The sequence below is a fragment of the Chaetodon auriga genome, chromosome 1 (assembly GCF_051107435.1).
Source record: "Chaetodon auriga isolate fChaAug3 chromosome 1, fChaAug3.hap1, whole genome shotgun sequence".
Taxonomy (NCBI): Eukaryota; Metazoa; Chordata; class Actinopteri; order Chaetodontiformes; family Chaetodontidae; genus Chaetodon; species Chaetodon auriga.
This window is the reverse complement of record NC_135074.1, coordinates 23,569,334-23,585,275: the sequence shown is the minus strand read 5'-3', so window position 1 is coordinate 23,585,275 and position 15,942 is coordinate 23,569,334. Positions and strand designations below refer to the sequence as shown.

At 37.8% G+C, this 15,942-nt stretch overlaps 1 protein-coding gene across 1 annotated transcript in view; it reads left to right on the top strand.

Annotated features, from left to right (window-relative positions):
- Window positions 1-15,942, top strand: part of LOC143320687 (protein diaphanous homolog 3-like) — a 161,931-nt gene that overhangs the window by 8,123 nt on the left and 137,866 nt on the right. The window contains exon 5 of the mRNA XM_076730545.1: window positions 8,543-8,673. Within this exon, the coding sequence (XP_076586660.1) occupies window positions 8,543-8,673 (131 nt within the window). The remainder of the gene's footprint in view (window positions 1-8,542; window positions 8,674-15,942) is intronic.

Sequence of the window (15,942 nt, the reverse complement as noted above, 5' to 3'; positions counted from 1 at the left end):
TGTGTATGTGATTTTTCCATCATGGTTGATTGGTCCTTCTTCTAAGTTTCAGCAATGAGCCCTAAGCTTTTCCTTTGCTCCCTCTAAGAGCACAGACGGATCTTGACAGAGGGTGATAAAACTGTCAGTGTACAGAGGAAAACGATTAAATCTCCAAAGAAATGGAAACTATGGAACTATTTTTTATCTCCCAGACCAAAAAAAGGCCATACTTTACATTGATTTCTCTTACCCTTAAGAATAGAGTCCTATTGGAAATCCACAATCTGAAGGTGATGCTCCATTAAATACAGTATCTGCCCCAGAGCATGTTTATAGTTCATATGCGTTCAGTCTGTGATGCTGACTTTGAATGATGAAAACACAGCCTACCTGCGGTGTTTTTTTTTTTTTTTTTGCTGTTGACTTTATATCAACAGAAGCTTGAGAATAGCCTCTTTAGAGGGTACCTCCTTACTTAAATCAGCCATTGAAATAAATAGACATTAACCAATACTTGAGTTACCTCACATTGCATTGCAGACAACTCAGATTGTCTTTTACATGTTTGTAAAACATGTTTTCTTGCTAATTACTTGACACAGAGTCTTACAAAGAAGTTTTACATATATAATACATATTTGCTATAACGAAACATCACTCCAAAATTTCCTGAGGCTCCATCTCTAGTTAACATGGGGACCAGCCTGTTTATATGCCTGCATTTGTTTACCTGCATAGTAAAATAATATGGCCACTGGACCAAATGCAAGAAATGAAAATCCTTCAAAAGACCTGTTTTATCAAATGCTACATTTACATAAGTTCATGTTAAGAGAGGGAGGTTGTGAAAATAAGCGTGTTTACATATGGTCTTTCACTCATGCCAGTGATTACTGAGTTAATACACTGTATTATGACAGCTGATATAAGATGCTCAGCAGGCCTGATTTAATTCTGCTTTCAATTCTGAAATCACTCTCAAGACCATAGTATGATCAAATTATGAACATTATTTCATTATTTCTCATGCAATACAGTGGCAGTGAAAAAGTTTGGGCACCTGTTGTCAAAATCTCTGTTACTGTGCATAGTAAGTGGAAGACTGATCTCCAAAAGTTAAAGATTAAGTATCGTGTTCAATAGTTTATACAAGACTAGTGTATTGTTTTTGATTTGTAGAATTTTAATGTGGAAAAAAAAACAAAAAACATACAAAAGTTTGGGCACCTCATGACTTTTGAGCTCTCAGGTAACTTTTACCAAAGTCTCAGACTTAGGTGGGTAAGGTCTATGACTTGTTCAGTCATCACGTGATGCAAATGTCAAAGCTTTATAAATACTCTGACTCCTCAAATCTTGTCCCAACAATCAGCGGCCATAGGCTCGTCTAAGCAGCTGCTTAGCACTCTGAAAATTAAAATAATTGATGCCAACAAAGCAGGAGAAGGCGATAAGAAGATAGCAAAGCATTTTCAGGTAGCCATTTCCACAGTTTGTATTGTAATTAAGAAGTGGCAGTTAACAGGATTGGTGGAGGTCAAGGTCGATCTCTGGAAGACCAAGAAAAGTTTCTGAGAGAACTGCTTGCATGGTTGCAAAAATCCCCCAAATAAGAACTGAAAGACTCTTAGCAAGCTACATAGACTTTACAAGCTGTGATACTTGCCACAGGGGGTGTTAGTAAGTATTGGCCATGCAGGGTGCTCAAACTTTAGCCTCTGGGCCTTTTCCTTTTTTGTTATTTTGAAACTGTAAAATATGGAAGTAAAAAACTACTCTTGTTTAAAGCATTAAAGAAATGGGTTGTCTTTAACTTTGTGAGTTTTCGAAACCAGGTCATCTTTTACTCGCTTAGCTCTTCACAGAAACAAATTTTGACCAGGGGTACCCAACCTTTTTAATCAAATAAAAGGCAAGGTGTCCTTTCCACCAAAACAACTCAGGAATAAAGGAAACCAATTTCCTGACTCACCCTTCTCAACCACAATACAGCTTTGCCACTTAAGACTTTAATGTTGCATACGAAATTGATGTATGTCCTTTTGACATAGTTAACTGTGGTTCTGGCTTGAGATTGTGGTAGTGTATTTTGTTATACCAAATCATTTTTGACATTTGCCAGTTTATTGAGGTGCAGAAGTTGTTTTGACATAACCAGTCTACTTTTTGGAGACCACATTTTGGATTTGTCTGCAGTTCCCCTGTCATGTATGAACTAGTGTTTTACTAAGTCTTGCCTTTTAAAACACCGAGAGGGAATTTTCAGAAATATCCCTGCTCTGTCTTGCTGATATAGTACATCACTAAGACTGAACATGGGGAGAATTAATAGGTCATCAAAGCAAGGTTCAGTGTCCTCAACTAGTGTTCACTGTTCCTTTTTCCAACATGTTCCAACTTATTTGCAAAGATAGCCCATAAAGAGTTATTGATTGCTGTAACTGTTCTGTAAATAATGGCTGTGAAGAGATCCCTTCTTAATGCATTTCCAATGGAAAAGATCAGGATCAAACCCACAGTTCTCGATCTGTGCAAAAATGCATCCTGAAGTTCAGCCAAAGCTCTTATGCGGCTCCAGCGGTCTAACTTGCCAAATCAAATGGGTATCATCAAGACTTTTTTTTTTTTTTTTTTTCACACACCCTCATGTGAACCAGCCATACTGTAGAGCTCAGTTCACCTCTGACTTTCTCAGGATTAAATGCCAGCAAGCCTCAGAGACCTTTAATCAGCTAGTATTAGAAAACATGAGACTGAGGCACATTGTCCCAACATTGTTCAAGCATAAATTATGGTCTACTGGTTTCCAAATTCCAGTTGTGGTTATGACCTTAATTAAAGTGATTGATTGTTGAAAGAGCTGATCATTAAAAGAGAAAGTAGGTAAGTAGGTAAATGTACATTATAGAATGTTAACAGGGCATGTTGAACACTGAGTAATAATACATCTCTTTCGGTGCAGTCATAACACGTATACCATATGAGGAGGGCTAAGGCATGGTACCAAACTTTTTTCAATATTTGCGCACTTAATGCCTTTCAGCAAAATTTGCTGTTGTGAATGATAGCAATTTTCATTATTTATTTTCATTAGCTAATATCCATGTACTGGTAATATTTGTTACCTTTCTTCTGAAAAAACTCTGCCAATGGTGACCTAAATATTTTACATAGTCTTGATTAGAACATTTCATTTGCAAATCACATAAATTCACATCTGATCGAAGCTGAACTCTGATAGGAATGGTGCTGTTTTTGTCAACTGCAGGCTCAGCATAATATTTCGGTAATATTGACTTTTACCATGCCAGAGAAACAAAACCTCTGACGCTTGTTGCGGATTGGGTGTGGTGTCAGTCGCTAGCATCATTGGTTGCAATATCTGTATCTTCTCCCCAGTGTCCGAACTAGCGGAGGGGAGGAGGGTGGGTGGGGCTCTGAGAGTGAGTGTGCAGTGAAACAGAGAGATAGAGGCATTGTAGCCATTCTCCACTTTCCTGTTCCATTGTGAAGAAAAGAGGGCCCCAATGGAAAGCGTGGCTGAGATAGGGAAGCGATGGGGGTAAAAAAGATGTTCTATTACCATAATTGTGGTAGGGACAGTTATTTGAGGAACAAGTGGAAATCGCTGTGGGTGAATGAATAGACAGGATTTCTCCCACAGGGTTGTGAGTGGACGTGATGGGAGGACAGTGATGTGCTTCATACTTGTTTGAAGTTAACTTTGACCATATTATACTGCACCACTCTTATTGGTGCAGTGAAAGGTATTTGTTTTTAAGAATTTTGTTTGATGAGATGCATAAGAGTGGAGCATAGTCCATTGCGTTGCAGATCAGGTTGATTATGCTATATAATAGAGAATACAGTTGCCACATTGTGTATATATTAAGCCTGTCAACAAATATTATAAATTCAAATTTATACTTGAACTATTAAAAAATCCATACATTCAGTTGTGAAAACTAAAATTTGATTGTGGAAAAGCACCTCTGTGGCAATACACTGTATGAAAGAGTTTATCTTATTTAAATTGCAAAGGCAGTCATAATGTGATAGGAAAATGATTCCAGGGTTTGATGCGAAAATATTACGGCTCTACAAACTGTTTTCGCTGCTTCTCTGATGTCCGCCCTCTCTCTGGCTCCTGTCTTGTTTTGGTAAATTAAGAGTTTATTTTAACCAAACCGCAGTTAGTGGTGATTGCTGAAATAGTGAAAAAACAAACCAAGAAGGTTTTGGTGAGTTTTGTTCTGTTTCTGTCAGTTTGAATGAAATGCGATATACATTGATGGTGCACAAATGCTATATATCAGTATCAATATATATCAGAAAAATATAGCTATAAATAACATGGAATTCTTACCAAGTTGAAAAAATGTCCTGTATTTGGAAGAGGCAGAAGGGTCACAGTGACACTCTCTGGTCGACTTCTACAGGAAATTTTAAGGATAGGGCTGGGGTTACAGCTTCTCTAATGCCAACACTGGCCAAACAGGCTGTCACTCCTGCCTTTAGTGAGAAAGGCCCAACTAGACATGCCTATTGCTGCCATGAGCAGCACTCGTGGTTCTCTGACTGTTGAAGGCCTTAGAGATCTTGAGAAACAAACAGGATGGTCATCATCATGTCTCTCCACGATGCGAGAGCTGTTTGACCACTGGGCCAGAAGAGGAAAAGGGAGGGAGGCAGACACTCACTGTATCCTTGATGGGCTGGTGTGCTGCCAGGGAGTGGGTGGAATTGGCAAAATTGCTGCTGCTGTTCTAGTTACTCTTGACAGAGTGAGAAACGTAAGAGGCAGGAGTCAGCCTAGGCTGAGAAAGAGTTGCAATCATTTTAGCCATGATGATAACAACACTGAAGGGTGTTGTTGTTGTCACTGAAGAGTGCAAGATCCATAGGACTGCTAACTGATTGGGAGATGAGTGCATTGATATGTCTTGTGGTGCTGAGGCAGAGCTGTGTTGGGCTAAACCTATGCTGAAGTCCAGTGGAGGGTGGAGCCCATACCACTTCCTGTTACAGGAGACTTGAAGCCGTAATGATGTTTTTGCTCTCCTGGCTCTCATTCAACTTGCATAAACATTTTTGACTCAGCCCATATGGGCAATCAATTTCCATTTCTAAGGCTACAGAGGCCTTATGATCATTATAACACACATTCATTGGTGACTGAAGATAAAAGTGGGTTTTCTGAGTGAGATTTTGACATCTAATTTTATTCCCATTATATATTGAGTAGAATGTAGATTGGGGGTTGAGGTATCAGGGGAGAGACAGACTGGGCATGGCTCCATTGTTTTGGCAGCCTGCAAGGGTTAGGGATTATTTATTCCTGCTCGCAGTGATACAGGCTGATGTCTGAGGCCTTTGATGAATCAACAAACGTACCCAATGATGTGTGATGTTTTGGCATTAGTGCAGCTGTCTTGATAAACTGAATAAGTGTAGCTTTCTCTCTACATCACCCTCCCACTGTAAAAAGACAAAGAAGCTTTAACTTTAAGTGTCTTGCTACTGTCTTTCTGGACTACAAAAAAGGCTAGATGTGTATTCACTGTTTTGGCAAGGTGCATGTAGATTGTTATAGACAGGGGGATACAGTTACTGTTTTAGTCTAAGGTCAGCTAAATTTAATTAGAATCTTGTGCATTTATAAGGGCTCTCTCTAAAGGATACTTTGGGATTGGGGCCAGGATGAGGAAGCAGGGTGACCTTTTCATCATACAAGTATATATAAATAATGAAACAACCCAAACCTACTTTATGTGTTACTCTTGATATGATTTCTTTCTGCATGTGATCAAAGATACTGGAACATTGCAGTGTGAGAGATGATGGCTGTCACAATTAATTGCTGTGATTTTGTGTTGATTACATTTTGAACCAACATGAAAAATTTTAGATTCTGTGCCCCTTTGGAAATGTGCTATTTGGGAAATGTGTCATTTTAGTGTGAAATATTTGGATGTTTGAAAACTAATTAAGAGACTTGATTTGCTGTCAAATTGAAGAGAACTAAGGAATAAACATTTGAGTTCATCCATAACCCTGGGCTCGCTTAGGGATGCTGGCTTTCATCCAGAAGCCTGGAAAAATAGGTGGTCAACAAACATGTTGTCATTCTTACTTCAAATGTTAGCTTATTTAGAGTATCACTGCTGAGGGTCCTCTACTGGTAATGTTAATTTTAAAATATGTTTTGAACTATTCCACATTAATTAAGAAATGATTTTGCAGATAAAAGTGTGAATAAAATAGTGGAAATGAAAGTTTGACTATTATAACATTTTTAAACTGCATAGTGAGATACATGCACACGTGAGGAACATTTTATAAATGCCCAATCCAAGCTTTTTCAAAAATAAATGTATCATACAGTTGCCATTGATCTGATTAGCACATTGTCAGTTAATTTATAGTGGTGCACAGTCTGGATATTGATCAGATGCTTTTTTTTACAGTGCTTACAAGCTTATTGCTCACAAACTAGAGGCCAGATTCCACGTACGTGACTCTCACATATCCACTGGAGAGACAGAAGTACTCATGCTAATGTATATTTATCACTAGGGCTGTCAAAATTGGCCAAAAATGTTTCGTTATTCCATTTAAAAAAACATAGGTTTGAACCACTTGAATATCTATTTATGCGCATTATGTCCATAAGTGGGAAAAACCAATACATCAGACATACTACCTGTGTATTATTTCAACATAAACATGTCTTTTAAAAGATATACTTACATTTACATTACAAAATAAACAAATGATGTCCGTGTTCTTGAATTACTCGCTCATTTCAGGTTGACCAACATTATATTTTCAATCAATGAAGTGCTATTTGCAGAGAGCGGTGCAGCTGCCACAATATGGACTGCGACATAATCCCTCTTGTTGTTTGCGCACCATCAGTGTACGTCCACTAAAACTGTTTGTTTTTGCCACTGACAGGCTCTGACAATATTATGGAAAGGATCTCTACAGAGATAGAACGTTCTGTTTAAGACTAAGATCTGTTTTGTTTAACGAGAAGCAGCTGTTATATCGTTCTTACCAAAGCCACCAGATTCCATTCACAGAAATAGAAATTTTCTCATTGTAAAATGCACTTGATTTAAACGCGACATAAACAAAGTGAAATTGACCAAAATCTTTTTGTCTTTTCACTGTTTCAACAATCATCCCTAACCCTGGATTTGTTGAAGTAAACTTAATTGACCAAATTGGAGGAGTGAGAGAGGAGCACAGACATCAGAGACGCAGTGGAGAAAACAGTGTGTGGAGCCAGAATATTGTCACATCTATCTCTTGAATCGTTTTTATGGTACATTATGACCAGAGACTTGAATATGTTGGACTTTAACAGATTTTAACAGGTAAAAAAAATGTCCATCATGCAGTGCATTTAGTGCATCCATATTCCCTACATTTGAACACTACTCCCCCTGAGCAATTTAATGGTAAAGCTCTAGCTGGACAGAGAGTGATTGGTTTGGCATTTTTCGGCATTATTGGACGGTGACAGTGAAGAGACAAGAAGAGGGGTAAGACATACAAGAAAGGTCCCTGGCTGGAACCAAAGTGGCAGTGGTTGCGACCATGTGGCATGTGCTGTACCCATTCAACTAGCAAGGAGCTCCATGCAGATAGTGGTTTGCATGCAATTCCATGATAAGTGAAGCTAGTTTTGTTTTTGTGTGCGTGATACAATCTGTATTTAAACCTTTAACTCTCATTGATCTATGTGATTTCTTTGTCTTATAAAAAAAATTTCCAACCTTTTGCAACATATGTTTCAACATGAAAAACCTGTCACTTGTGACAGAAAAAACAGCTAAAAATGATCATTTTCTGATGTGATTAAATGCCCAATATGCAATTTTTATATAATCATTTATTATATAGACTTTATTTTTCAATTAATCATTCAGTCCATCAAATGTCAACACTAATGACAGTTTGCCCAATACAAGGTGCCACAGTCCAAAGAAATCTCTCAGTTTTAGTTGCGTATGTATTGGTCAGCTTATTCCAACTGGTTTTAATTATAAAAATGATAGATTCAAACTGGACAAGTGACTGACTACCATTACCATGCTGTGTGCAGTTTTTTTTGAGGATGAAAATGGAAAACATTCAAAGACATATTCTAGACAAAGGGGCCTTATTTCTGGTCTTTTGTAACCATTGCATAGTGCTGGCAAATATATGTGCTCTTTTGAATGTCATTAGTTAAAATGTGAGCGCTGCATCTCCAATGAAGAGAAAAAATATGGAGATGCATGGAATATATACGCATTTATCTGATGGAAATTATTGTGATGAAATTTGTTGAAGCATGCTAGACATAAATAGATTTTCTGGTTAAGAAAAGCTCACAGTGCAGGAGTGGAATCCTTTGGCAATTTATGCATTTGCAATTGAATGTTAAAAATTGTTCACATGGGGTCTTTCTATCAATATACTGACTAATCAGACTTTTTGGTCTTGTGTTGTTTTGATCACTTTTTACATGGCTACATTAAAACGTTTTTTCTTCCTCTCTGTCTTTCAGGGTAGCTTGAGAAGTAGCCATCAAATATCTCCCCAGGAATTCCTGGGAGAGCTGAAGTCAGGGGTGATGGACGAACGCCTGTTTGCCTGTCTAGACTCATTGCGAGTGTCCCTTACCAGTAACCCTGTCAGGTACAGTACAATATTACTCTCTTTAGTTCAAGTGCCCTCACTGTTGTCTCTCTTTTTCTTAATAATTACATGGGCTCACTGTTATATGCCATCTTTTTATTTAATGTTTGTGTACATCTTATTTTTCCCTTTTGAAAATATTATTAACTTGTCAAAATCTATTACGTTCCCATATTGCTTCAATGCAATGGAATGTAAGGAATAAAACAAGACATTGAAAAGTGTAGAGCAGCAAAGTCAACAGAGTTGCAGCTCACATACCGTGAACCTTCACAGCTGTGAAGATCATTCCTTTCAGAGGTGTGAATCAGAGTTGCAGCAAATTGAAAATGCTTCATCAGGAACAGAACACAATACTTTGTTCACTGAATTCTTCCAGAGTGGACCTGAAATTGGAGTGGACTCCCTAAAACCATTGAATGTTTCGAGCTCTATTAAGCACAGTGACTGTCCTTTGCCCACCGTAAGCAGAGTGAGCAACAGACTTTTAAGACCGTTCGATGAGTTGTTTCTTACAGCAATGCCCATCGACACTCTTAGTTGACTTAATGCAGTTATGTGGAGGTCACTTTTTATAATAGGTTTGTTTTCAGGTTTTTCAGGCTTGTTTTAGTTGACTGTGAGAAAGATGAATAGGACTCTGGATGCCCATGTAACTGCTCCACTGCTCTGTACAGACTAGTAGTTTAAAATATTGCATAATGGGAATGGGCACATTATCATTAACTTCTCTGTAATCTAATTTAATGCAACCCAATAGCCAAGCAATAAGCACTACCCTTTTAAGCATTTAATGTGATTCCACTGAAATGCATTTTCAGTTAAGGTGTTCCTAAAATTAATTTCTGCTCACAACTCCTTCACCCAGCTCTCTGTACTATAGGGAAAATATGTATCGAATGGTGGCAGGTTTTGCATGCAGTGTTTATCCTGATCATTATTTTATAAGTAAGTCTTGATTTGGACTTTTTGTTTACATTCACACATTTTTACAGAACTGTTTTACAGCATATTGATTGTAGAAAAAATTCTCGAGATTTAGTTTTTAATTTGAACACAATCCATTAATAATTTTTTGAAGATATGCACTGGTGCACACCTTGAACATGTGTTTGTTGTTTGTGGTAGGATGGCTAGTTTTGTGACACAGTGCCTAATCAAAGTAAAGTTATATTCGAGCCAGTACAAAGTAAATCTGACTGTGTGACTCGGAGTGGGGATATTCCTTTGGTGCAGTCTGAGCCACATTGACAGGCAGATCCCTGACAGTCTTGTCTTGGTTGTCTCCCTCCCTTAGATTTAGATGGTTGCTTTGGGCTCTCTCTGTTTGAGGATGAGGATTAGCAAATTTGTTTCACATTATCATATACATTGCCAGAACCACTTTAAAGGCAGTCAAAAACCTAAGCTCAACTATTTAGTCTTTACTGATGTTTTAACACTCTAACATGTAGCATACTATACCTTAAAGGATTTTAGATTATCATAGCAAATGCTTGATTTTGCTAAGAGGAAGGAGCGGATTCACACTCCGGCTATCAGAAATGGTCTGTATTTATATTAAATAAGAAAATTTAACTTGCATTAAATTCACCTTGTGGCAGAACCCTTCAAAAGGGAAAAATTGATAGCCATGTAGTTACTTTAGTCTCAGTCTCACTGAGTTCTTGACATGTGTACAGTAACCATAATACTTCATACACACAAACTCACAGGATCACATTCTTCATAAATACACACACTATCCACTAATTACACACACAAATGATAATTTCATAGGTACACCTATACTATATGCACAGCAAATGAAATCAGTAAAATAACTGTTCATCCATCTGTATATCAAAAGAACATCTGTTTTCTCCTTTGTCTCAGAGGGGAGGCAGGCGCTCACTCATACACACACTCTGAGGTTGACATATGTGAGTTTTGGCATCTCAAACATACCTTTCCTTTTATTAAATGCTGAGATCAATTTTGTGGTTAAACGTGTATGTTATCAATTTTCGTGTCATTATCTACTCAAAGAATCTAAGCTCACCATTTGAGCTACAGTAATTGGAGTAATGACATAGGCTAATGAATCTCATACACATGATAATATCAAGCAACCTTTCAACATGTTTGAGGCTAAAAAAAAACATCAATTAAAAATATTCTTTGATGTATGTCAGGGTTGAAAACACTTTCACACTAATGAAACTGTGTTTCCCAATTTTTTTTTCACCAAAAATGTCACTGACAAATAGGTTTGTATCAACAACAAAAAATGTTGATCCATGCTTTATAATAATATTCTAATGCTTCATTTATTCACATAAGTGAGCAGTTTCTCTTATTTCAGGGTTTCTTGTTCCTTCATTCAAAACTAGAATGTTAAATCAAAACTTATGCATTTTTTATGTAGTTAAGGAAACACAATATAGCCATTGGTGTAAATGTTGAAATTTCAATTTTAGTGCTTGATCAAGTCCTGATCATGGACTGTTTACCTTATAAAGGATCAGTTGTAGGTCAGTGCCAGGATTGATCGGTGAAAACAGATCATAAATTAATAAACTGGCTAAGGTTGTCCTCCCCATTGGTGCCCAGCATTCCTGTGTTCATTCTCAGTGAATCTTGCAGGCCTGTTAACTGACGTAGAGGGCATGTAGATGACAAATTCAAATTCTTTTATCAATTAAAGATGCCAAATCTTCATCAGCATCAGTTGATTCACACTACAGTCACCTGCTGTGGCCTCACACACATACACACAGATTTATTTGATCACAGTCAGCTGTTTTCACCCTTGATGTCATGGATACATAGTTTGTGTACAATACAGGTTTTGCACCTTCATGAAATACCAGGAAAAGCCATTGAATTTGAAAATTCTAACTGAGCAGTGAAGGACAAAGGACCTTAGTCAGACAGGTAACCAAGAAGCTAATGGTCACCATGAATGAGATCTGGAGTCCCTTTGTGGAGATGGGTGAACCTTTCAGAAGGGCAACCATAAGTCTAACACTCCACCAATCAGGCCTTTTTGGTAGAGTGGCCAGTTAGAAGCCATTCCTCACTAAAAGGCACATCGCAGCCCGGTGGGAGTTTGCCAACAGGCACTTGAACGACTCTCAGACCATGAGAAACTTCCAAAAGAAAGATGTGCCAAGCTTGTGGGATCATTTCCAAGAAGATTTGCGCCTGTCATTGCTGCCAAAGGTGCTCTAACCAAGTACTAAGAGAAGGGTCTGAATACTTGTAAATATAATGTAATAAGATATTTCAGTCTTTTATTTTTGATAAATTTAACAAACACTCCAAGAACCTGTTTTTCCTTTGTCTTTGTGGAATGTTGTGTGTAAAGTATGTGAGTGAATGTGTGAAAAAAATTAACTGAATTAATTTTAAGATGAGTGTATGTCATGTTATTTCATGAAAGCCTGAAGCACTATTTACAGACTATACAGATAAATCTGAATGTCAGACTGTGAGTGACTTAGCCTAGAATTTGTGGGTCACTCAATGGCTCTGGATCTTGCTGAGAAATGGAAAGACATGCTATCAGAGATCGGAGTTATGAACCTTGTAAAAATCTCAACCAGTGGGCTGAACATGAATTGGAAAGTATTCTAAATACTCCACAGAGACGTGCAGAAGGCTGTGGGAAAGTCGCTAATCAGTTGGTTTGTACGGATTACATACACTGCTCAGTGTGTTCAGAGATTGATGTAAATCTATGGAGTTGGAAGCTGAACACGGACTCTCTAGAATGTACTGGATGTTCCCCGCCTGTCATGAAGATTTTATGACAGCAACTAGAGCACACCCATGCTTCGGTTTTGCAAGCACTGGTGGATTAAGAATGTCATTGTGTCAGGAAGAGGATTGGTGCTCTGGCCTAATGTCCAGGCAGTGGGAAAAGGTGAACTACCCAGTCCAAAGGTGAAATCATTTAAGAAAGAGAAAATGTGCTGTGCATGTCCTCTCTTCACTGTGAAAGTGGGGATATTTAACAGCATTACAAGAGAAATCACTGCCTTCCTCAACATTTCCCAAGTGGACCAACCCACGCTCTCCTTCCTCTCTTAGGACATTTGCAAATAGATTAATAGTAAGGTTAAACATATTGATGCTGTAACTGTTAATGTTTTATTTTATAGATTGCATATACACATATATAAAGTGTGAGTATTTTTCACCTGTTTTCCGTTCTATTATCATGTTTAATCCAGAGTAATATGTCGTTTCAGAATGTAATATATTAATAAAATATCATAATGCTGTCATAACAATTGTCAAAAGCAGTCAGGGGTAAATTAATAGCATCATAGTCCATAACAAATTTAATTTTAATTCTCATTTATACACAAGTGCTAACCCTAACCCTGCCTGCTACATTGATTTTCCCATTGTTAAGGAATACCATGACACTCATAGCGTAAGATAAAGACAACATGCATATCATCTGTAGTATCTGTACATGTTACACATGCTATATGATCCACTGACTATGGATAATGTGAGGGAGAAGTGTTTGGTGGCTCAGAGGCTCATTGCTGACCATTTCAGGTGTGTTTGGGGCATAACAAAGGATCACCAAAGAGCTGCTTCTCTTGGCTGCAGAAGCCAGGTAGTGTGGGTACCTGGATGAAGACAAGAGAAAGAAAGAGCAGCAAGCTGTTGACCTGAAGCAAAAGGCCCGCACAGATGAGCTGGATGAAAATTTGAAAAAGAAGAGAACCTGTATGCAGGCTGACATTTGCACCCATGAGAAATGGGCAGATGAATACGCTGAGAAAGCAGAAGCTACAAGCAAAGTGACCATTGCTACATCCACCACTTTCCGCTGAACCGTAAAAGGAAGCTCAGGGAAGGGAAGGCTGTCTTAGTGAATGTTCCATTAAGTTAATGGTAAATCGGAGGGATAGTTAGTCTAAAATCCCCCATGTCTGTATTCCAAAAAACACTTCTACCCCCAAAAGTTCTTCTGATATGGGTCAGTGTTATTGGATAAGATTTTTAATCATTTATTTATTTCTTACCTTTTTTCTAAGCATTGTCTCCTACTCATTCCATGTATTCTGAGTGTCCTACTCATTTCTTGCAGAGTTGTGTACTTAGAAGCCCTTACTTAGCATATGTCCAACAATGTTCAAACCCAGAGAAATCCATAGTTTTATTCAAGGTGTGGTACAGTTTTGCAAGACAAGCAGTAACACACCGTAACACAGTCAACACAATGGCTTTGTAACTATGTCATATTTTTATATATATGGACACTGCATATTTGTCTCTGATTCTCTGTGCCTTTATCCTCTATCATGTTGCACTTTCAGCATCTCCAAACAGTTTTGAGAGCTCAGTAAAGAGGAGAACAGAAAAAAGAAACAGCAAAGAGTGGCTCTTTGTTACTTATGGACATTTTTTATAAGGCTGGATAGAAAAAAATGTGTTGTTTCTATTGAATGATACAGTATTCATTTCTAGAATTTCAAGATTGATATGCATCTTGAACTTTGTTCTGTATTTTGGTAACAATGTGTACATTTGTGCTAAATGTGCTCAGGTTCATATATTAAGACATAGTTTGGCTTCACCATAACTCTACCTAGAAACAGTGGGCTGGCAGTGGTAACCACTTACTATCTAATGGACCCATTACAATCCAGAGTTGTGGGATTCATTTGATAGTAAATGTATTTTGTCTGCCACTACTTTTGGATGCTGATCACTGTCACTTTCTAGCACTATTGTAGCAAGCCATCCACCCAAGCCATCTAAAATCAGGTGATTGTGTTCTGCTAGTATGGGCTGACAGACTTGTATGCTCCTCATGAGGTTCTTTCTGGTGGAGCAAACAGATTTCCTGGTAATTTGGTACTCCCTGCAGCTCTAGAGTGTCATCCTGTGATGCTCGCCTGTGACCCCTGTATACCTTACCCACATCAGCTATTGTAGCTCTCTTTCCCTTTTTGTGAAGAGAGGCCACAACACTAGCCCACAGGACCAAGACGGCTACAGGATGTAATTGTATTAAATGGATTTGATAAATGGATCTGACAAACAAGTGGAAATTGGTTTTTGATATTATATTAAAACTGACCTTCAGGTTTAAGCCCCCAGATTTATTTATTTTTTCATTTTGGCTATAAAGTAGGGTAAAGTTTAGCATCCCTCATCCTTACACCAATGTTTCTAATAAACCTTGCGTGCTCTTTCTGTCACTCATACACTTACCACCCATGTACTGCACACAAAGATGAACAATTCCTTTAACCTATTGTACTGATAGTATTGTGATAAGTACAAAATATATACACAAATGCCTTTCCTTTTTCTTATTATGGAATTATACACTCAGTCTAATGTAATCCAATACAGCAGCAACAGACAAAGTTCTACCTTTGCAAGGGTAATAATGTTCAGTTTTGATTAAGACAGACTTGTATTAATTTAACTATATGGCTGTTATTGGGGTTGTACTTTTCAGTGCTATTGAAATGGACTGCATTATATGAGAGGTGTTTGTAATATCAGCAGCCTTCAGCAGATTCTCGGCCTGAGCTGGTTTTGATATGGTGTGAAGTATGCTTTTGAATGTCAAAGTCTGAATATTTCTGTATTTTTACACATTTGAGCTGTCACATTTAAGCTAAGTGATAATTACAATGGTTATTCACAGCCCTAGTATTTGCTTTGATGAATATCCTCAGAAAGAGTTTATTTTAGTGATTTGGTGCCAAGTTGTAGACATATATTGAGTTATAGCTATATTACAGTTTTAACTGAGAAAAACTCTTATTAAAAAGTCTTCAGCACTCTTTCACACCATTTTCAAAATCTTTCTTTGAAAATCTTTCTATAAACAGAAACAGCATAATCTTTACGTGCGGCTTACTTTTTACAAGCAGTGTTATTGTTTGTGGCAATTTGCTAGAGTGATGACAGTCAGTCCTCACTGAGTGAAATCACCCCCTCTATTTTTATTTCAGATGTCCCACATTGCTGTGACTTCAGCCTCTTTCTCTCTGTCCCTGGAGAACCCTCCTGTAATCAGTTAACTTGCTATGCTCGGGACAACATTTTAAAGTTAATTTTTTATTTCTGGTTCATAACCGCTTGAGTAGAGTACAACACTGTGCTGCACTGCCTGGGAACCTTGGAGGCATTCTCCTGAGATTCCGTTAGAAGTCAAGCTACCTTAGCTACAAAGTTAGCCAGATAAGGTGCCTCATTTTTCTCTTTGATTTATGACTGTTTTTGTTTCGCAGGGAATGGGATGAT